The sequence below is a fragment of the Balaenoptera ricei genome, chromosome 9, assembly GCF_028023285.1.
Source record: "Balaenoptera ricei isolate mBalRic1 chromosome 9, mBalRic1.hap2, whole genome shotgun sequence".
Lineage (NCBI taxonomy): Eukaryota > Metazoa > Chordata > Mammalia > Artiodactyla > Balaenopteridae > Balaenoptera > Balaenoptera ricei.
In genome coordinates this window covers 60,160,202-60,184,473 of record NC_082647.1, presented here as the reverse complement: position 1 = coordinate 60,184,473, position 24,272 = coordinate 60,160,202, and the positions used below count along the sequence as shown (strand labels likewise).

At 39.7% G+C, this 24,272-nt stretch overlaps 1 protein-coding gene across 4 annotated transcripts in view; it reads right to left on the bottom strand.

Moving 5' to 3' along the window:
* DYNC1I1 (dynein cytoplasmic 1 intermediate chain 1) overlaps positions 1-24,272 on the bottom strand; it is a 342,609-nt gene that overhangs the window by 126,837 nt on the left and 191,500 nt on the right. For all 4 annotated transcript variants that reach the window (XM_059933890.1, XM_059933891.1, XM_059933887.1 and 1 more), the window contains 3 exons: positions 10,126-10,215; positions 3,737-3,899; positions 1,640-1,739 (listed from right to left, as the gene is read on the bottom strand). In XM_059933890.1, coding sequence (XP_059789873.1) covers positions 1,640-1,739; positions 3,737-3,899; positions 10,126-10,215 — 353 coding nt within the window. The remainder of the gene's footprint in view (positions 1-1,639; positions 1,740-3,736; positions 3,900-10,125; positions 10,216-24,272) is intronic.

The window sequence follows — 24,272 nt, the reverse complement described above, 5'->3', positions numbered from 1 at the left end:
CGTCACTCAGCACTTAGAACCTCTTTTGGTTCCAGATTCATAAGCCCTTTGTGGGAGGCACTGGTAAAGGGCATACGCCTGGAAGTGCTGAAAGACTTGGGTTCAAAGCCCTGATGTACCACATCCTAGCTGAGTGACTGTTAGTAAGATACTTAGTTGCTCTGAGCCTCAATTTCTTCAGCTATAAAATTAAAATAGAAACAGTGGCTGCCTCACTTGATGTTATGAGGGTGAAATAAGACAATGCCTCCAGAGCAGCTGGCACAGTGCTTAGCATATAAGAAACACAAATTAAAAGCTAGCCATGATAATTATTCCCAATAAAAGCACAGACTATAAGAAAACAGAAACTGCGCTGTGTATAAATGCCCAGTACTTATCATTCCTATTTCCCTCATTGCTATTATGTCATTGTCATTACAGGAGGGGACGGAGCATGGTCATCAAGAATGTGAGCTCAGGAGTCAGACCACCTGAGTTCATATTCTGACCTCACCACAATTAGGCTGTGTGCCTTTATGTGCATTATTTAACTACTCAGTGCTGGGTAAATTATACACTAATTGAGTTGGCCATTAAATTGGCTTTTGGTAAATCTGCCTGCTTTCACTATGAACGCTACACTAGGGAGTTTAGATTTTTTTTTTTCTTGCAGGCAATAGGGAGTTTTAATCCAGGGAGTGAAGTGATCAGATTTGCATTTTTAGAAAGATTATTTGGCTAGATGTCTAGAGGGAAAACTATAGGTGGACAAGTTTGGATGTAGAAAGAACATAAGAAGGTTAGCAATACTACAGGTGTAAGATGATGAATATATGAGTGGCGAAATGGACAGTCTTGGTGACAGACTGGGTCTGGGAGATAAGGGAGAGAAAGTTTCTAATGTTAATGACGAAAGTTTTGCTTTAGGTCCTTGGGTATATTGTGATGGCTTTAACATAGAATAGAGGAGGCAAAAACGGATTTCAGATGTGTGGAAATAATGAGTTAGTGATTAGTTTGAGATTCTATGGGACACCTGAATGGATCTGTCTGGTGCGTAAAGTGGAATTCAGGAGGGAGATTGGGCGGGGGATAGAAAAAGGCTGCCCACGTGACGGTTGCATCCATAGCAGTGGAAGAGATCTCCCACAGAGAGCATGTCGGGAAGAGTAAAGGTTGAGGGCGTGACCACGAGGACCACAAGGGTAGGAGAGGAAAAAGAAGTCTTGGAGGAGTTCGAGAACTGAAAGAGAGTCGAGTTGTGGAACTCAGTGGAAGGATAATATTTTTAGAAGTATGGGGAAGTCAACAAAGCTGGATGACAAAGAGAGGTCAGGGCAGATTAAGGCTTAAAAATATCCACAGGATTTGACAAGTAGGAAATCATTGGTGACCTTAGTGAGAGCAGTTTCATGGACAGAATGGCCTGCCTCCTTGTCTGGTACCTAGTAAGTACTCAATGTGTATGAATAATAGAGTGCAAATTTTAAACTGAAACTTCAGTAAAATGAGAAAGAAAACCAATAGGCACAGAAAAAAAATTGCAGGTTAGTGAACACATCCAAAATCGTGGAGCAATTCTCTCTTATTTTTTCTTTAAATACAAATGCCATGAGAACACAAGTCCAGTTTGTCCCATCCCAGCAACAATTCTTACCTGGAGAGACCAGTCCATACAAGTGACTACTCGGTGCTTGGACCAATGCTCATCATAGAACTGACGATTGAAAGAAAGGTTGGCTCCAGCCTGGACATCCCTAGGAGGGTTTAAACATCAAAGACAAATATGATGCTTCAAAATGGGGCTTTATCTCTAGTGCTCATACTGAAAGAATGAAATGGCAAGAGCATGGCACACAATACTCTCTAAAGCCAAAGCATCAATTTAGACAGCAAACTCTGATCATAAATGAACGAAAGGTGGTCTCCTTTCTGCAAAGCTCTCTCTAACCTGGCCCAGAAAAGGTCTCCACATGTTGTTCCAAGCCTGGTGTGAAATGTCAAATTTGTTTCAGCTTCCTATCTTGAGCAGTTCTAAAGCATTCTCCTCCCCCTAATAAGCTCTGCCTTGAATCAGAGTTTACAAGAAATTTCCCAGCTCTCAAGGAAACACAGCACATTTGGAGATTCTTTGGTATCAATAACACCTTATCTGGCCTTAGACCAGAAATGGTATGCATGTTTCTCTTTACCTGTAATTTCTGATTGAAGGTGGCAGTTGCCTCCTTGCTCAATAGCAAGTGAAAAGTTCCACCGTGAGACAGGCCTGCTGGGGAGTGAGGGATTCACCAAACACCTTAGATACCTCACATAGACCAAAATAGCATCTGGGTGGAGGAGGATTACACTTTAGCTAGTGTTTACTTGGCTGATATTCAACTGGATGCAAAACCTCCTCTCAAGAACTCTGCACTGGTCATGCATTTGCTCCACAAGACGGAGTGTTTAAATTGAGTCATACTTGTTCTGTGTCAGCAGCTATGGGATCTGCATAAAAAGCTGCCTATACTCCTTGGGCTTCAGTTCAGGAATTCTTCCACACTCACCTTTTTTTTCTGTTCATTTGCTTCATTCCATTGCCTTGCACCCTGTATCACTTGTCCTATATAGTTCTTGTTCAGACTGGGTGACTTGACCTCAGATTAGGTATTTGGGCTCCAAGCAGCTGACTTATTATGACTTTTTTTTCCCCTGCTAACCTTTCCTCAGCTCCACCATTGCAAACTCAGGCAAGAGGTACATGCACCCAAATATCTGCCAGGAACCCAGTATAACACTGTGCCAGGCACCCAGAGGGAAAGAGGACTCAGAAAACTAACTGAGCCATAGAGTAATGGCTTTTTAAAAGAAAACAAATATAACACATATATTCAAAATATTATTCTCTTTGATGTAGTCTAACGACGCTGTCAACTGTTTAGAACATTTTTAGAACTCCCTTTTGAAACTGTTTTCAGAGCCACTGTTACATTGCCTTGAGCATCTTCAATGATGATAGGCTGGCCTTTGACAATGTATTTGAATTTTAGAAGTAGTAAAATGTCAGGTCTAATGAAAAAGGCAGGTAATCTCGTCTTTTCATACTGTTCTTGGCCAAAAGAAATTGGTGGCTAAAAACCAGCTATATCTCTCACAAAGCTCATAAAGTGCCTCCAATTATCCACATGAAGATGGCTGACAGCCCCTGCCGAATATAATACATATGTTGCAGTCACAGGGAAAGTCATTTGGGGCCATTTACTTCTAATGGTTAGTTAAAAGTAAATGGCACTTGTATTTCCTAAAAGACATATACACATCATCTTATGGCATCAAAAGAGGAAAGAGTTCCCAGTCTCTGTTGGCTGTCTCCCACATCAGTTAAGGTCTCCCATATCTCATGTTTATTTTCTTCGGCTTCCTGTTTGCTTAGACATCAAAAATAGATCTACTGGATATAACACAAATCTCCTTTTGCTGCTTATGTTTTCTCAGAGGACAATGTACATGACTCTGCCAGTCTCTATCACCTGGACTGTTCCCCAGATATCAAGTTCAAAAGCATTTCATGGAAGCACATGATAATTACAAGGAAACTCTAAGCCAGAAGTCATAACCAAAGCCCTTAGTCAAAGCTGTTCAGCAAGATCAGCTCTGGAATTTCATACTCCTCTGATTTGTTAGGCTTGGAACTTGCCTACTCAAAACATAAGTGAATTTAGAATCAACAGATAACTTATCACAGTATTTTTTTAAATGCACACAAGAAACTAACCCATCTTTTTCCTCTAACTCTCGACCACTATAGTCAAAGAAGATATCGGAGTCTTCTGCCAGCGCTCTTTCAATTACCCGTATTGTCCGATCAAAAAAGATGAGAAATTCCTCTGAGTGAAGGATCTGCTGTTTTTCTTCCTCTGTCAGCTCCCTTGGAGGAGCTATTTATGTAAAAGAGATTGTTGGAAAAGAAAAATAAAAACGGATAATTAAAACATTTCAAGAGGAATCCAACTCTTGAAAGACACTGCTTATCAAAAGAGTGATAAGACACAGTGAAATAAACCACTGTTAATATTAATTCTAAATTACTCTTAAAGTCACACCAAAGGTTTTTGCAGATATCTTCACTGACAATTTTACAAAAAGATTTCATATCTGGACTAATTACTATTTTGAAGAGTTGAAAAATATTACAAATGAAAATGATTGGTGTGTTTTAACAATGAGTTCTGAACGTTATTTTCTTTAGAACTGAACTTGAAAAACAGCTCAAATAGTACATAATAGAGAAATCTATAAAACCATGTATATTAGATTGTAAAGCTGCATATACTAAATAATTAAGAACTATCTATAATATGATCCAGATAGCACCTTTCCTCTTTCTACTGATAAATTCATTTTATTTTAGATAGTTACTTGATAAGGCTGATTGATCATTATATAGATTCTCCTCAAAAACTGAAACGTGTCCTTCCAAACCCACCTTTACCCAAGATATCTTCTGCTTTTAAACAAACACATGGAACAAATAACTGCTATAAGACACCTCATAATTGTTATTATGCTTTACTTTTCCAGCATGATTAATCTTATAAGACTAAATTTGAAGATACAAAATAAGGCAAAGAGAGATTAAATAACTAGCAATATGTCATAGTGTCTGAAAGTCAGCTCACCTCAGAGTCACGATTAGGTTATATAAACTGTTCCTTCAGTAGCAGGGTTTACATAAAACTATAGAGGAAGGATTAGGAACTCCCCCAGAATGAGAAATCCCTAAGGGCAGAAACTGTCAGCTGAACCTTTGTGGTTCTTCAGGAACCCCAGTTCAACTTTCCTGCAGAGAGACTTCAATAAATGTTTGATCAATTACTCTTCCAGTAGGACCAGAAGCTCCTGGAGTTTAAGCTACAAGAGGAGGGCAGTGCATTAAAACCATAGGGGTCCCTGGTGGAATGACTCACCCACAGGATTTCCCAAACACTTCCACAACCATCCTCATAACCAGGACCGATTTCTACCTGGCCACGTGGTCAGAGGACTCATTTAGGTACAGCCACCTACAGCATAATGTTTTATGGAAGTGTTATTTGATTTGATTAATGATATCTTGAAGCCACTGTCCTGAGAAATCTGAACTGTCAAGAAGCCCTCCTGCAGAGCCATGGAAGTAGATCTCAAGCTTTTAATGTTCATAATGTCTCCCCCCTTCTGGCCTCCCTTCCCCTGCCCCAGACTGAAAGGCAGGGGGGTCTGGAAAGACTCCAGGGTCTGTATTTGTACAAGAAATTAGAATGATTATGATGTAGTTGATTCACACCTTGAGAAATGGAAAAACATGATTCATCCACTACAGCAGAAGATTATCTCCAAATACAGCTCACCCCGGTGTTTCTAGCAGCCCTAAATACAGCCGGAAATATTTCTTTGTTGCTGAAGTCTCCAGAGCCCTAAATGTGCCCATGTGTATTGGGACTCTCCAAAAACCTCCATCCACATCTGCTGAGCAATGCTGCACAGACACTAGTTTGAGAAATGGTGAAGTGGGCAATGTGTAAACTGTAAACAACAAGAACTCTACAAAACCAGCCTGGAATCCAAGAGTTACTCTGCCATTTGCTAGCCTGGATTTTTTAATCAATGAAAGCTCTCTAAGCCGCAGTGTTATCCATAAAATGAGGCAATGACACCTAAACTTTAAGTCTGGTTTAAGACTTAAATACACTGGCAAATAGTTCAGCATTCAATAATTAGCAGTTATATATAATTTGTCTACTTTCTAAAACACCCATAAATGAGGCATTTGAATTTTTTCACCCTGATATAAGTTCAAGAAAACAGTAAAACTACTAAATGTAACTAGGTAAAGGGGAAAACGCTAGGGTCCTTTTGGTTTGGTCCGTACTGTTATACAAATAAATAAACTTCACTAAACAAGGATGCTACAGGGCCAAGAAGAATGTCTTATTTTAAAAGCTTCATTCAGCTTTTGTCACTGCTGATGGATGACTTGAGACACACTTGAAATTAAGCAGAGAAATAGGAATTTTTTCCCTTTATTCCTGTTTTTACATTTTAAAAATATCTATTCTATTCTCTGTTTATCTTTTTGAGCTACTTGTATTCCACCTGTACATTTCCTTACAGGTCCATTACCTTGAATAAAAAACAGTTCCTGTGTAATTTTCTGTAATTTTTTTCTTCCCTGTAGCTTACTGTCATTTTGATCTCAGCTTTCAAGACATACAACTTCTTCTCTAAGAGAAACATAAATGGCTGATCAAAGTGTATTTGCAGAGGCCAAGTTCAGGTAAGTGAAGCAGTAGCGTCTCCAGATATTATGTTTGGCAATACAATATTTGGCTTGAAATTAAATTGCTACTGAAGCAAAACAAAGAACATATTTTATATTAAGCTTTGATGTCTAACAGGGATCAAATGACATGATTTGTTAGCACAAAATAATAAGATGCATGTGCAGATGAGTACTTTTTAAAAGTCATAAACAATATTCAACTTAGGAGTTAAACAGAGCCATAGTTATTTTCGCTAAAACTCCAAACCTCTCATATTTAAAAGTCTTTAAATTGATGTGTTATTACAATGTAATGAAAACATAATGGAGCATCCAGGAACCACAACCAAAATCTGTATTTGGAGGTAAAACCTCTCCAGACATCATATTTCATGAAAAAAAAAATTAGTTGATTAATGGAGTCCACAAAATTTTAAATATAAGCATAAACAATTAAAATCAGAATTGTATTACTCCAGGATAGACCCCAAATTCTCCCTGAAATCTCTGTTTCTTCAGCTTTTCCCTATCCCTGGAACCTAAAGAATTATTTTCAACATCTTCTCTGCATAAAAAGGTAGGAAGTAATTTAATAGCAACAGGCATAACAGAGCAAAACAAGGGCAATGATAATGTTTGATTTTTCTTACAAGTTAAGCAGAAATTGCTATTATAGGAGGTTTGTTGTTTGTTTTTGCAACATGGAGTATTTCTGCCAAGAGCTAACAATATTTTATGCATATAAAGTGACCTTTTTTAAGAAATAAAGATTCTTCAGGAAAAGTAGTACACATGGATATGACTTACATATGAGCCAATGACAGCACAATTTTCAAACTTACCCAAATTTACCTGAACAGTTATATTTAGCTTGAATAAGAAGTATGAAAACAATGTACTAGAGTCACGAAACTCAAAGTTTAGAGAACTGCCTAATTCTATGAATTCATGGCCTGCAAAATTAAAATCTAGTATGAATTTTATTTTAGGGTCTACTTTTAATTCTTTTTATTATAGAAATGTTAATTTGTCTTGGTATTGTACATGAAAATACTTTTTTATGTGTCTCTCATGTTGATTCTATCCTATTTGCTATGCTTTCTTAAGTTTTCTTATTGACCTGAATGTGTACCTTTTCAGTTTCTTTTTGATTTACTCTGTTTACTAGACACTATATCTTTTGATTTCTAGAGTTCCTGGATTTTTTTTCTCTGTAAAAATGTAAAATCCGTAATGGAATCCACAATTTATATTGAGTATTTTACAATCTCATTTTTAGGTCAAAAGTAATTTTTAAAATATCCATTTCAGAAATGTCTTGCCTTGTTTCAATGATGTAGCTTTAAATTTCAATATAAAAATTACATCTTTTAAATATTTTTCAAGAATATATCAAAAAGATTAAAAAATAAATAACTAAACCCACAAAACTTAAATATTAAATCAGATTAAATAGGGACAGTAGCTCTTACTGAATTTTACAGTGAAATCAGTTCAAAAACAAGAGCAAGAAAACCAAACCAAACTAATAAAGAATGATGTCCTTTTCTGAAGTTAATGTGAGGTTTATGAGTTAATGTGCATTTACAAGAGTCACGTTTCCGATTCTGTTGCTTTAAATCTCTAAACATGAAAATACTAGGACACTCACATATAGAAATTTCCTAAAATTTGATTAAAAGCTAAAAGCTACCTGCTGTTTTCCCTACTCTGTTGTGGAAAAAAGAGTGTGAAGAGTAATAAATCAAACCCATATTTCTTTACTGTTTAATGCCTTTTGATGTCACATGGGCAAAAATGTCAAAAGCTAGTGAGCACTGACTTTTTTCCCATCTCCCCCTGAGCACTTTTTTTTTTTAACTCCAAAAAAGGCCAGATTTCTCAAAAATGTGTTCCCTGGTTTGAAACTGTGTATGTCAAATTTCAGCCCAGAGCAAATGTTTATGGCTAAGTAATAAATCCCTGAAACTCAGGGTTCCTATGGAAGTGCTGACACAGCCCTGACTACCATGCAGCTGTATGAACGGCGCCACGATTGTATCTGCTAGAGATTCTTTAAAGTTTGCAAAATACTGTCTTGCTTTAAAAAAAAAATAGCCAGAGAGAGTTTGATGCCAACATAAACATGCTTTTAACCCATTATGTGCTAATTTGCAGAAAAGCCATTAATAGAGACTTAAGATGCACGGCTCGGCAGTAACAGGAAATGCACTTTCAAACTTCTTTTGGACTTTTAACAGGACTTTAATCAATTCCATGAAGCATGAGTGAGAGTTGAAACTGGAGGGTGTTTTTGCTCAGAACTTAAGAAGGAGGTTGCAATGCTTTGCCAGAGAAGAGAATTTGGAGATTGGGGCTGGGGGGCAGGAGGGAATCCGTGCCAAGACACACAAAATACACCCTGGCTCCTTATCACCAAGTACATCTTAAGGATATTTTGCCAAAAAAAAAAAAAAAAAGAGGGTGAGGGTATTTTAGTAAACTTTGACTTATTTTGTCTCTTGCTACACCTGTGTTAATGATATTCTATTCACCAGCTTAAATATATACATGTTCTTAGTAGGAGGTTTAAATGTGAACTTGCTTCAATCAAATCCTTTTAGCATCTCTCAGAAAGAGTAACTTGTGACTTCTGTGGAGGCCACTGTTAAAGATGCTGAATCTACTGCCTGCCTACAGCCGTACCCTAGAACTTGACAGTAACCCACCTCACTCAATGCCTGGGCAGGTTGAAGTGAGTCCCTATGGCCAGTACATACCCACTCCTACAAAGTCCCCAGGGACAACCATGTGCCATGCACTTCGCCAGAGCCACGGGCAAACTGAAAATTTAAAACTCAAATGAAATTCTAATTAGACTTATGTTGCTCTAAACTTGGGACATTTAGTAGGAAATATGGAAGAATCTTTTTAATCTACACTCCATTCTCATGGACACTCCATTTCTCAATAAGAATGACAATCTCAAAATTCTCTTCTTCTCCATAGGCTGAAAATCTCAAAGGGACACAAACTTAGATTTTTAGGGAAACATCAGCTATAGTATTTCCTGCCTTCCCCTTTCTTTTCTTTTTTCATTATTGCTTTCTTGTTTTTTGAAATCCAGTGCTATTACAGGAGGATGGCTTTGTGGGCAAGTGTATAGGCTTTGGAGTCAACTCCAAATCCTGGATCGTGTACTTATACATCATGTATCCACGGGTACATTTTTAAACCTCTCTTTTCCTTTTTCTCTATCTATAAAATAGGGGAAATAATAGTATCTGCTTCAAAAGGATGTTGCGAAGGGTACATAATATCTCTGGAGTGTTAAGGAGAGAGCCAAGTACCTAGTAAGCCCCTAATAAATACTAGTCATTGTTATCACTGGAGCATGTAAAGGCTGCTCCTTCTGATATGGGCAGAGTGTGGAGGGAAACTTTTAATAGTATAGTTAATAGTGATGATCACGGTTAATGTTTCTCTGTAGATCACACGAATAAACCTCAGAATTTATTGACATAATAATTATACCTGCTCCTTTCCTTTACTGTTATCATTGGGAATACTGTTATCATGATGGCGTGAACCAGATAACATGTCAATTGATAGCAAGTGTCTTATTTTACTGCTATTTAGTAATAATTTTACTGGAAATGTGACTGGACTTGTTGCTGGACTTGTGGATGGTTCGTATTTTATTTGTTTCTGTCAGTCAAAAAAATAAAGGATTACAGTTTATGTTGCTAAATGTAATGTACTGATCAGTCACAGAAAACCTTCCACGCAGGAGGTATACGTTTAATTTTTACTTACCTCTATAGTCCCTTATGTTGGTTAAAAAGACAGCAATAAAATGATGACTCAATTTAGCTCCCACACCATACCTTCCTTCACCTCCTGTTTTTTGTCTTGATTTTCCAGTTCTGAATCCTGGCCAACTTTAGGTTCTACCATTTCCTCATCATCCTCATCCTCTAGAAAAAAGAAAGAGAAAAATGCATTATATTCTTTCCTTCAAATCAAAGTGTCTGGCTGATGGTGGGAGGTAGGGGCAGAGGGTAAAGTTCCAATCATTTAGGGCGGCTTCTAAGTAAATCAGTCCACGACGAATGCCCAAGATATACGTTCATGAATATATGAATACATTATCTCCAAAAAGGGCCTCTTTGAAAGTCCCCCACGCTTCTGAGAAAACCGCCCCGAGTCGGCACCTGCTACATCCCTCTCCAGGCCCTCACCACATGGGATGTCTTGGAATTGCCTCTCTGACCTCTGAAGCTTCTTCGGAGATGGGCCAGGAACAGATCTTAAAATGTTTCCACCTGTAGCACATTCTCCACAGGGGACACCTGCTGTACAGACGACTCATTTCCAATTTCATTCTCACCAAATTAATTTGGTTTTGACCTACAGGAAAGGGTTAAATACAGGTCTGACCCCAGGTCAAATGCCATTGGCAAGTAAACAACCTGGGGTAGGGCCCCAAAAGTCATTGCCATTGGCCTGGGAGAATGCAACCAACCTGAAATGGCATTTACACATTCAGAGCAGTTCATGCATTAATGTGAATTTAATGAGCACTAACAAACGGTACCAGTCGGCCACCACCGCCAGATGTTACAGTGCCCTTCCTGCCCTACGCAAATGTGCTCCCACTCTCTCTCTCTCTTCCCAAACTGCCTTTCTTGGAGGTCCCTTTCAGTGCAGAGTGCTTGAAATCATCAGTCACGGTGTAGAGGATAGAGGGGCAAGACAAAGTGTCACAAGAAAATCCAACTTACAGGAATAAAACAGTATAAAAAATTAAAACTTGCTTCCATGGTTTTTAAATATATTACCTTCGCTCAAGTATTATATTGATTTCATTGGCTCAAATGGAGTTTAAAAGAAATGACTTCACTTCCTCCACCCCCATCATTCATTCATATATTCATTCATTCAACAGATATTGATATTTACAGACGTTCTATAAGATCCAAAGCTCTATGGAGAGTCCCATTTCCATCACAATAAATCCTGAGATTTATAGTAACTCAAAATTTCAGCTCTAACCACTTAGAGAATGCATTATATATGCATATTTAAATGCCCAAACAAATATGTATAGCCTGAAAAGCAACTCTAAAAGTTCTTGATTATATTAAGCAAGTTAATTTGCAGAAGGAATATCCATTTTAAAAATATGGATATGTAAAGTATAGTATTGCAGTTTAGATACTGAAATACAGTAATCTATATGCATGTGTGTAGATTGTGGAACCAACATCATTACTTTATAATCACACTAAATACATACTGGAAAGAATGTAAAACACTTTTGAGGAAAACTGTCATTTATTATTAACACATTAACACAGTTATTACTAACACATTATTACTAACACATACCTGTGAGACAAAAATGTGCACTTAAAATTTTGAAAAGTACACTGTTACCCAGATCTTTAGACAAATAGACCTTTAACATGTTAAATTATAAATACCACATCTAAATCTTTATATATAAAGATATTACTGCTATCTGCCCATTAAAAACCAGCTTGGAAGGTCCTGAACAAAATATTCACCTCGACCTGATGTATCTTCCTGACCCAAAGACCTAACACAAAGCCCAGTGACGCACTAGCGGGAGGGAAGTTTCCTCTTCTGGTAAACCTTGGATGGAGAGGCAATTTTCAGAAGGCCACTAATCTGCTGGGAAGTAGCTCCATCTCTGAACCTTCTAGAGACAAGTATTTAAATCCAATGGATTCAGCAGCTGTTCCTTGGCACTTACTAAATACAAGTAAATACAACAAATGCAAAGGTGCCAAAGCCCACTTTATGGGTTGAACTGTGTCCCTCTCCCCAAATTTCTATGTTGAAATCCTAACCCCCAGTACCTCAGAATGTGGCCTTATTTGGAAATAGTGTCATTGCAGATATAGTTAGTTAAGATGAGGGCATGCTGTAGTAGTGCGGGCACCAAGTCCAGCACGACTAGTGTCTTTATAAAAAGGGGAGATTTAAACACAGATTCACATGCATGGAGAATGCCATTGAAGATGAAGGCGAAGACTGGGGGATGCTTCTACAAGCTGAGAAGTACCAAGGCTTGCCAGTAAACCACCAGAGACACAGAACAGATTCTTCCTCATAGCCCTCAGAAGGAACCAACCCTGCCAACATCTTGATCTTGGAATTCTAGCTTCCAGAACTGTGAGACGTTCAATTTCTACAGGAAATTTTTATAGGACATTGTTATGGCAGCCCTAGCAAACTAATAAAGCCAGTAGCGTGCCTTACCTTCTATGATCTTATAATCTAGTAGAAGAGATAATGAGATATACAATAATAACAACTAAAGCAGTGATGAATGCTTTACTTGTATCATCTAATTTATTTATCCGAACTTGGTACTACCAACCTAATTTTATAGATGAGGAGACAGAGTAATTTCCCCCAGAGAAACTCCCAACCATGTTGAGCTTCAAGTTTTGTCTGGTTCTGCATGTTTTGATCTGATCTGATCTTTAACCATTACGCACACTACGTCCCTACCCGCAGCTGTCATGAAATAGAAATGCTGTGGAGAAAAGCCTGAAGCACAGCAGGTGCGCTGCTCAGGTGCAGGGTAAGGAGGGGTGTGTGGAGGCTCTCAGAGGTGGACATCGCATGGTTCGCTCTCCCAATTCCTGGAGGTCAGCGCATGTAACACTCAGCTGAGGAGAAGTTAGGTTTCACACCCTTGAGAGCTAAACAGATGGGTTGCTTTATTTATCAAAACTATATATGCTACATCCACACTCTATTCTTATTTACTTTGTGGAATACACTCTCCTGAGACCTGACCCGCAACATTTACTACAAAGCATTGCTGTATTCCTTCAGCCAGACAGATTCGCAGCTTGGGTGGGAGCAGCATTTCAAGGGAAGTAATTGGTCTGAGTTCAAGGCTGGAGTCTACCACTTGCCAGCCCCTGACTTTACATGGTTCGTAGAAACTCTCTGAGGCCTTTTTCCTCATCTGCTGAATTGGGATAATAACCCGGTCTTAAACACAAATTTATTGTGAGAATAAGCAAAAGTGTTGATGTGAAATTGCTTTTTAAACCACCAGGAGAGTTGCAAACATCCATACAGAGGAACCGTCAAACAAATGTTGCCTTAGCTTGTATGTCAGAAAATATTTACTGAGCACTTACTATGCGCCAGGTGCCAGGCACAGGACAGGGAACAAGACAGACAAAAAAACAAATTCTGTGCTCATGTCACAGAGCGTCCACGAGTTAGGGGAGAGAAACTGCAAACAAATAAATAAACAAAACATACACTGTGTCAGGTAAGTGGGATGGGGACAGAGAAAGCTGAAAAGGGACATTTGGCATGCTGATAAGGGGAGGAAGAGGTGAAATTTTAAATAGAGTGGTCAGGAAGGGCCACACTGAGCAAAAACTTCAAGGAGTTAAGGCGTGAGCCACGGGAAGATCATGGGGAAGTAAAACTAACAACAAATAGATTCTTCCATCTCACTCCATAGACCCAAAGGGTGGAATAGGTCAAGGTCTAAATTACTTTATTATCAGCTCCTTTGACTATGGAAAACAATTGTGCTTTTATTAGAACCACCTAGTTTGTACATTCACATTTTTTAGTTCTTAAAACGAAGTCAGTTTCACCAAATGACTTTGGCTAGTCAGCTTTAAATAGTATCAAGTTCTCACCTTTCACAGCTATAAGGATTTTTGTTTTAAAAAATCCTGGAAGAATCAAAAGCAACATCATGACAGACAGTGCCACTTAGAGCTTTTAGGAAATATATTATTCTATAAGGACCTGGCTATAAAAAGGGCTAGATTGTGATAGAAGTGTGTTAGTTTATTTTTTGAAGTAGGTGGGGAAATAGCAGGTTATCTAATTCTTTAAATAGAAAATACTTCCCCAGAGAGTATGTTTTCAATGAGTTCTTAAATGAGTTCTTATAATATGTGCAAAGTCCCATAATGAGATACTGTGAATAAAAGAGAAATAAATTTAAAAAACAGTACCTGCCTTTTTAAAGTAGTTACAAACCAGTTGTAGGCATTAATTTTTAGTGGCCACAGAATTCTTTGTCTATCATCCTTTTAAAGACAGAAAGTGAGTGTTTCAGTGGATTTGTTAAGGAAATAAAACACAAGAGACTGGTTTGTTTCTCTGCATACTGATATGTTTGCCTTGCTCAGCAAAGAGAGTATATTTTTCTTTAAGACTCTGGTTTCCTTTCTGGTGCAATTGGAATTACTTCTGTTGAAACCATTTTCAGAACAGTTAAATAACTTTAAAGAAAAGGATTTATGTAGAACCGCTACAGACTACTGCTATATGAGTTGTGCTACTAGTTTATACCCGGTTACATTTCCTCTGAGATTGGAGGGAAAAAAATTACCACCCATGTACAGTTTCCTGTACCAGGTACACATGAGAAATTAAACTACTGGCAGAAGTTAATTGCCTGTTAGCCCAAGGGGCTAATTTCAAACAATAGCATCTTTTAGAAATTATTTTATTTAGCACCCAAATTCTACCGTCTGCAGTTGTTGCCTTCTTTCTCTCTAGTTAGAAAAAAGTTTACTCATCACTGTCTTCCTTCCTTAAGATTTTCTCAAGGTCTAAACACAAGTAATTGCATGTTTGGCAGCAATTACACATAACACACTTAGCACAAGGCCTCACCCCTTATATGAGCTCCCAAAAGGTTAGTTTCCTCCAGTAGTTGGTGGATGAGAATGAAGTCAATGTCACCAATTTGAATACGCCACAGTCCTCTGAGTGTTGGGCTGCTGTGATGGCCTCACAAATTTGAGTCTTTGGAAAGGAAGTGCAGGGGACCGTTCGTCACTGTTGGCAATACAACATCAAAACCCCTTTCTGTCTGGGGGGGCGGGATTCCCCTTGCACTACTGTTGTATTGGCGCCTTGCTGGACCCTACTTTATTCTCCTGACGCCCCGGGAAGACATTTTCCTGCTCTCCATTTCCTGGTGACCAGGACACAGGCAGGATCTGGGCAGTGTCCTAACAGGGGCTTTGCTCGTAACAGGGGCTTTGTCTCTGGAGCCAGGAGGCAAAGCTGAGGGGACAGCTAGGATTAACGAGGGGCAACATGCAGCGGTGTCTGACATCCTGGCCAGACTACTCCAGAGCTCCACGGTCTGGGTTCCCTTGGTCTTGCCCTTTTCCAAACGTGTTCCTTCTGCCTCCTGTTGATTCTGTGAGTACCAGATTTCCTTCCAATAAATCTCACTAGAGGTGGTGTCAGCACCAGATTTCCTTCCAATAAATCCCATTGGACTCGGTGCCTGCTGCTTGCAACCAGAATCCCGAGTGACATGGGGCGGCCCTCTGTGAAGAGAAGGGCTTGGGTTTTATGAGGTCAGTGGGTTCTTGCTTTCCCTGGCTCTCTCAGGGCCTGCAAAACCCCGGGATAAGAGGGTTTGAGTGCCTGGGCTGAGCCCTTGACACCCTGCTCCTGGCTTTTCACAAGGGGCCTGTGGCCTCACAGAGGACCGCTAAGTCAGGTCTGGGGGAGAAGGAAAGCAGGGAGCAGAGTGGGCCATTTCACTCCATCCTTCTCGAAAGGGGCAAGAACAAAGCAATTACCATATGACTTTGAATCGAACAGGCCAAAGACTGTAAGATACACAATTACTTTATGTACCACTAAGAAAACTGATTACTGCTAATTAAACTATAACATACATCAATTCTAATGTGAAAAATTGTGAATGTTGAAACTGATAAAATAATTAGTGGCTTAGAAATGAATAGAACACTAGCTTCCAAAAGATAAAAGGGATGGCAAGAACACAGAGTCAATTCTAAATCAAACTTACTACTGTGCTACTGTTGGTGAACAGACTCGGCGAGATAACAAAAGCTCTTTTTTTGTTTTTTGTGTTTTAGATGTATTGCCCTTAACTTAAGAGCAAATGCCCTAGTCACTTTTATATAAGTCTATGTATGGCTATTTCAGATAGGGATTCTTTTTATAACATATTTAAAATTTTTCTATAGAAAAACAGAGTTAATCTCTCAAATTAAAATTTATTTTCGATTTAAAAAATAATTCACCTTAATGAAGATATTCTTTGCAGTTCTGTCTTCGGCTTCATCTTTTCTCATATCAAATGCCACTCTGGATAATATTTACATTTGTCTTCCATCATCACCCACAAATGGATGTCTCCTGCCAAGATATCCCTTCTAGGCTCCAGATTCTGTATTGTACATTCCAACATGAATGTCCCCCAGGCACCTCACACTCGACATGTTCAAAGCAGAACTCCCACCTTCCGCTGAGATCTGCTCCTTTGACTACATTCTCCATCCCACCTAACGGTACCACCTTACACACGGGTTCACAGATGGATATCACAGTACCACCTTTAATTCATCTTTTCCATCAGAGCTTACGGGGTCTCTAAGTCCTTTCAATTCCTCCTCCAAAATCTGTCTTAAATCCACCTCTGTCTTTTCTGCACTGCCCTCACCCAGGCCATTGCCATCTCTCTCCTGGAGTATTACGATAGCCTTTTGACTGTTCTTTCTACTACTACCAGTCTTGCTCTGTATTTCTAGTAGTTTCATTTTTATTTAAAAAATACATCTGTTTATCCTCTCTCCACCAAAAAAAATTCTGTAGTTTCCTATAAATTTCAGTATAAAACCCCATAACTTCTTGTCTCTTCTACCTCAGTTTGCATTTTGGACAATGCACAATCACCCAAAATCCCAGTAGGTACATGCCTCAAAGGCAATGCGCATTATTTTCTTCTGCCTGTCTTGGTCTTCCCTCCAATGTCCAGGAGGTGATTATTACTAACTCTTTGTGATGCATCTCTGGAGCTTTAACACCTCCTCCCAAGAAGATTTGTTGACCCCTTCCATTGTTCCACACATTGACCCCTTCCACTGTTCCCTGTTTTATCTCTATGATAACACAGCCAAGACCACTTGAAATTAGGTTTTGCATTTATCTCCAGAACCAGACAAAAAGTCCCTCAAAGACCTACGCTTGTTAGTATCATCAACATCAAGTACGAACACTAGCAATAGCAAGATGGGTGATTGCTCTGGAAAGGTAGTGTGAACCACACCATGTAGGACCTTGAATGACAGAACAAGTTTGGACGTCTTTCTGGAGATCAGTATCCCCCTTTTAAATAAACATACATCTCATTTAATCCATAAATATTACTTAAATTTTCAAAAGGAATTCAAGGCACTGGAGATGCTAAATATGACTTTTGAAACCTCACTTATCTCCTTCCCAGCCAGCTCTTTATGTATATTCTAATATAGCTAAGGGGCGGTCTGACCTTTGATGAAAATTATTGCTGCCATCCAGCCCTGCAGAGAAACTGGAGGCTTTTAAAAATTCAAGAGACAAGGTCTGATTTTGTTTAAGAATATGGAGGCTGGAGGGGAGTGGGAGAGCCTGGAATGAGGGGGACAGTTAGAAGGTAAGCTACAGCCATAACCCAAGAAACAGATGATGAGAACTTGGCTTAGCATGGTTCAGTTGCCAGTAGGCGTGATGAATCGGACTGTGAATGTAGACATGTGTTTGTACAGCAGACAGTGAGGGCTCCCGTTCAGAACTCACTCAAGTCACCTTATCCTTGGACCAGCTTCATGTACAGTTTGCCAATTCCACCAGGAGTCCAAAGAGAGGCACCCTCCCGATACGTATCACGGCGGCCAAAATAAAGTATAGCATGCACCACTGAATGCTTACACAAACCAAGGTGAGCGCCTCTGTACTTTAAAAATATGCGGCAAAGACATATTTTGTGGGATTTTCAGTAAGCACTTTGTTAAATATACTACATGCTAATATTTAAAAAAACCTTCACTTTCTGGTCTAGAAAAATCTGGCCAGAGTAAAGAAAACATACATTTCTCATCGTACAGAGCACTCCTGTTAACACTCTAGGCCACATCAGTTCCCTCCTAAGGCTCTAACATGACAGTACTTGGAAAGTTTACTTCCTGATGGAATGTCACACAAGGCATTGCAAATGGGAGGAAATGAAAGAAAATATTCAAAACAAGGAGGAAGCCAGAGAATAGTACTTTTTAGCAGCTGCTTCTGAAACTTGTAACTGTGCTGATATATAATGTGTGTGCAGTAAGTATGTGCTGAATTGAGTTGATGTGGATTAGTCAGCTTGCGTGGAAGGACAGAGACCAGGAAGGGAATGCCCTTCTAGAGATGTTCAGGCAGGAGCCCATGGGTAACTTCAGCATTTGATGTTTGGGGATGGGAAGATGTGATTGATCTCTATTTCCATAAATTTTCCTCCTTAAAAACCATCAATGGCTCCCTATTTCCTAGAGCATCTCAACATTTAAAGCCAATCACTAGCTGACTTCAATTAATTCTCCAGCATTGCCCAGAGCAGAAGAGTCCTTAGCTCACCTGTGTATGAAATAGGCCAAGTTTGTTGCCAGAAACCACTCCCCACATCTTTCCTCTCTTTATTCTTTTATATTTTTCAGGTCCCCATCTCCTAAGCTTTCTCAGGAAGTCATGGAGCCTTCAGCCGTGATCAGTTGAATGAACTAATTCATACTAATGGATTAGAGAATGGTAACCCCAATAAATTAATCTCTAATGGTGCAGGAGCTGGGAGGGAGATTTCGAAACAGCCAAGCCACTCCTCAAATCAGTCCTCTGTTCTGCATCCTTGGAAGCAGAACCATCATTGCACAACTCCAGAAAGAGCACTCCCATTGTACTCTATGTTAATAGGGCCTCCTTGACTTGTACAGGACACAGGCTCTATATCTATTCTATATCTAGCTTTATTTGTATAGAGGCATACACACACATACACACACACACACACACAGACATTCTGGGCAATAATTCAAAACACTAGAAAATGCAGTTCTTGTCTGCTTGGAAAGGGAGAAGGGACTCCTAGCTTTCTTTTCCAGACTTAAGTCCCTTTTGCTGCCTACTTTTGATTTTGGACAATCCCATACCCTTCTCTTTGTTTCCTCTATCACTTCTTCAAATGTGCAATTTTGCACTTCCTCTCAGTGGGAGCATGGCTTGTGAAAAAGAAAACTGGGGTCACAGGGACAGAGATGTCATCATACCTAACTTTCAGCAGCAACTATAGATATGTCCCAGAAAAAAGTAAATCTCAAGGACTCCAGGTACTAAAATGGTTACTGTGTTATGCTAGCTAATAAAAACAGAGTAAAATAAGTAGAAACCATTTAGAAACGTTATTTTGCTTGTAAAGAAATTGTTCGTAAGGAAAACATGGTACCTCTCATCGTTAAGCCTGTCGACTCTGACATTTAATGTCAAAGCAGTCATCACATCCACCACCACACATAGAGGTCATCCCACTATTACATGTTCTCTAAGTGACTCAGTTATACATACACACACACACACACACACACACACACACACACACACACACACACACAAATTCTTTTTCATATTCTTTTCCATCATAGTTTATCCCAGGACATTGAATATGGTTCCCTGTGCTACACAATAGGACCCCGTTGTCCATCATTCTATATGTAATAGTTCGCATCTACTAACCCCAATCTCCCAGTCCATCCCTCCCCCTCCCGCCCTCCCAACCACAAGTCTCTTCTCTATGTGAGTCTGTTTCTGCATTCTTTTTGTGAACAAGAGAATCAAATCTTGTTAATTCTACCTCTTTGTATCCCCTTCACTTGCACAACTGCCTCTGTCCTCTCCATTTTTCTCCCTCCTTCTCTTTGGTAAAGGCACCATGGTCGTTTATGTGGCTTACTGACAGGTCTCCTAGCTAGCATTCTTACCTCCAGCTGCTCTCTATGCCTACCCTTGACAGTGTATGACAATCTACACTGTCAGATTAATGCTCTTAAAACAGAACTCTGCTCATATAAATTTCCCAGTGAAAGCCCTTGATAGTTCCCATGACATGCAGAATAAAAGCTGGATTCCTTGGCCTAGTCTTCAAGTCTTCCAGGGTCTGACTCGAACATGTGTTTCCTGCTGAACTGCCTCTACCATGTTAATCCCCTCTCACCCCTGTCAGTACACACACTCCAGTCAGCTGACACTGACACTGTGATCGCTGCTCAAACTACCACATTCTATCTGTCCTTTGGTTCATGTCGCTCCCTCAGGCAGACTCTTTCCCTCCGTTCCTTTTACAAAACATGAGCACCTAATATGTGTCAAGCACTCTTCCAGGTGCTGGAATTAGAGCAGTGAACAAAGCAGACAAAACTTCCTGTCTTCATGGCACTTGCATTCTAGTGGTGGAGACAGAAAATTGGCAAGATAAACCAGTAAAGTCTACAGTACGTTAGAGAGTTGCAAGCGCTAAAGAGAAAAGCAACACAGGGAGGTGGTGGGTATCACAATTTTACATAGGTAGCTGGGAAGTCCTTACTGAGAGGTGGCATTTGAAAAAAAGACTCAAGGAACTCAGGGATCAAGCTATATGGATAGCTTGAGAAAGCATTCTAGGTAGAGGAAACAAAAGCACAAAGGCAGGATTTTGCTTGGAATAGTCAAGGCCTTGAATACCTTTGTATCTTCCCCGCATGTAAAATCCATCTACACTTCAAGATCTTATTCTAACAACCCCCAGCTCCCCAAATCTCTCCTGTTCACCCTTGTTGGAAGGGATTTCTTCCTCATTTAACCCTTCATAGCACTTGAGTCTGTCTTAACCACTTTCTATATCCAATCAAAGAACTATCATGTTTAAAAGTATGACATTTATCATGCTCTACTTTATGTATATGTATTTATTTTAAGCAAAGCACATCCCTGTACATTTTTGAGCTTTCTTCTCCGTCCAAAATTCTGAGTTTCTTGGGATTAGGATGCATTAATTATTCATATTTATTTGCCCCAATATGGGTGTTAAGTAAATATTCTTGGCTGTTTTAAATGTTAATAACGTCATTTCCCCAGTGTTCTAAAAAGCACATTTTCTCAGTGGTTTCTCCAGTGTTTCAGCTGGATCACAAATCTCTTCACTCAATTTCACATTCTAAGGCTCCTTTCCTTGATCACTAGGTCTCATCATCATTGCCAGCAACTCTTCTCTAAACTTACCCTGAGACTCCCTACACTCACTGTGAGGCCCGTGGTCCTGTACTTTGTTTGGTGTCCTCATCACTGGTCCCTAGGTATTTGCTCACCACCTAATGTATGCTCAGATCTGTTCTAGGCATCATGGAAAAACAACAGTGAACAATTCACTGAATCATATATGCCAAGCTTTGTGGTAAAGGTTTTATTCCATTAGCCTACTGAATACTCCTAACAACTCACTGAGGCAGACATAATCAGTTCTCTCTACATATGAGGCTTAGAAAAGAAGATGATCAACAAGTTTAGAGCTACAGGAAGAACAGAGTCAAGATTCAAACTCATGTTTTCCAACTCCCAAACTTCCTTAACTTGCTGCTAAATCATACCAAACAGTATAAAGGAAGAAAAGGGAACTGTAATGCGTATTGTGGCTTTGACCACCCAGAATCCACCGAGTCACATCTTTGACTAACAGTCTCTCTATTCTTCTTTGGTGGACCCATCCCTCCCCACTCTCAGCTAAGCAAATCCTTCTTAAGATTTAGGGGAACACTTTGTATCTGAGGCAGTGACCAATGAGACTAAATCTCAGTATTTCTCTTTGGACTATCAGTAGAGTGACCATAACATCTACTGTCCAAATTGGGATACTTCTCAGAGGGAATGGAGGTACAATTACTATTTAAGCAGGACTGGCAGGTATAAACGAGGACAGTCTGGGCAATCCAGGACGTGTGGTCACCCCTACCACAAGGAAGTGGACTCCTCTGTTATACTGCACTGTGTGACTGTTCTCGCCAAAACAGGACACGTGGTTACTCTAACCATCAGGGAAGTGGATTCCTCTCCTCCATTGGATTGGGTGTCATACTAACAATGGAACCAAAGCTGTCCTGGCTCCCCATATGGAACTTGAAAAGAATCAATAAATAAAGCATGGGGACTTCCCTGGCGGTCCAGTGGTTAAGACTCTGTGCTTCCACTGCAGGGGACACAGGTTCGATTCCTGGTCGGGGAACTAAGATCCCGCAAGCTGTGTAGCGCAGCCAAACAAACAAATAAACAAACAAATAAATAAATAAAGCATGGCCAAGAGATGGATAGTGGTAACAGTCTGAAACCTAAATTGACCAGTAGCTGAAGCCAGCATGTCCCTAGAATCTAGGGCCTAGATTTATATTCATTAAGAGCCAACGAACATTCTTTCGGCTTAAGTAATTTGGAGTTGGTTTCTCTATCGCTGGCAACCAAAAAAGTATGAATGGTCAGGAACTAGTAACTACGGACTACCTACTTTGTAGGTACTCTCTATTTCTCTTCATGATCTCTTTTAGCATGCACACTAGCCTGCAAGGTAGCATAGGGTTAAATGCATGAGTCCTGCTGCCATGCTGCTCAAGTTCAAATCCTGATCCTACCATTTAGTAGTAACCTTGGACTACTTACTTAACCCCTTGTGCCTCAGTTTTCTCATCTACTGATTACAAATTGCCCTCCTTGGTTAATGATGATTCTTTAATGGCTTAAGACACTTAAAGAACATTTTATTATGATTGATGAGGAAACTGAGACTCAAAGAGGTTAAATAAGTTTCTGAAAGTCAGAGAGCTACTAAATTATAAAGGCAGATTTTTTAACCCAAGTTTTAGAGGTACCAAATTCCATTCTGTTTCAACTGTGTCCACACTGTCCCAGTTACTTGGACTAAGCTGTGAAGGATGGAGATGTCTCAATGGGTTTGGAGGTAAGAATAAGCATAGCCAGTGGAGAGGAAAGGTCGTGGAAGTGGCAAAGCAGTTTTGGAGCACAGCTGAAAAAAAAAGTTGCCACCCATATTCATTCACACAGACCCCAGCTTCTCTTGCCTATCCCAGTTTCAGTATTGTTTTAGCACAGTGAGTGGATTGCTTCACAATCCATGTGTAGATTCAGAAGTGTCCCCAACTACTGCAGGGAGGTCTACTTGAACAATCTTGTTTCCTCCAGTACGAGACTATGCCTACAGGATGTGCCCTGCTCCATCTCTTACTAAATGGGTTACTCTGCCTTTTGCCAACCCTGCTTCAACTGAGCTAGCTTTCTAGCTTTTCTTGATCTTGCCAAGAACTCTCATATCTCATAGCTTTTATATTTGCTGTCCCCTCTACCTGCAATACTCTTTATCCAAATATTCACATGTCTTTCTCATGATTTTCTTAGAGTCCCTGTTCAAATGTCACATCGACTGTGAGGGCTTTCCTAAGCAACCTGCATAATATAGCAACATGCCTCAGCCCATTCTGTACTGGCACACGGCACTTGTTTTCTCCTTATCCTAAGTTTTAAAAAACTTCATAGCGCTCATAACTATCTGATTTAATACATTTATTTATGTATGTATTTATTGTCTGTCTCCTGCTACTTAGAATGGAAATTCTACAATGTCAGTGACTGTGTCTCTTCTTTGCTCTATCCAAAGCACCTAGAAAATAGCTGGGTAGGTGGTAGGTGGCAATAAATATGTGTTGGACCATAAGATGACTGAATGCACAGAAGGACAGCAAGGCAGCGCTGCATCTTGAAACCAACACACATATAATTCCTTAAGCCCACAGAGTGATGGCAGTCCCTGTTATGGAAATCAGGGATCCCCCCTTCCCCGACCTTGTCATGGATGCTTACAACCCCAGATCTGGTTCCTTGAAATGAGAATTTTCTACCTCTTTAGCACTTTCATTCTCTAGAAGATGAAAACGGGATCTTCCGAGTGCTCTTTGCTGACTTCCATTTCAGCATTTTCTCATTCTGGTGTCCCACCCCCACCCCCGAGAGAACTGATATATTTTCCATCTGGAAATACATCAAAATTCATCACAGTCCAATTCTCAGGGAAGATCATTAGCACATTTGTTTGCTTTTATCCTGGCATTAACAACTCTATTTGAGGTTAAATTATTTCCCC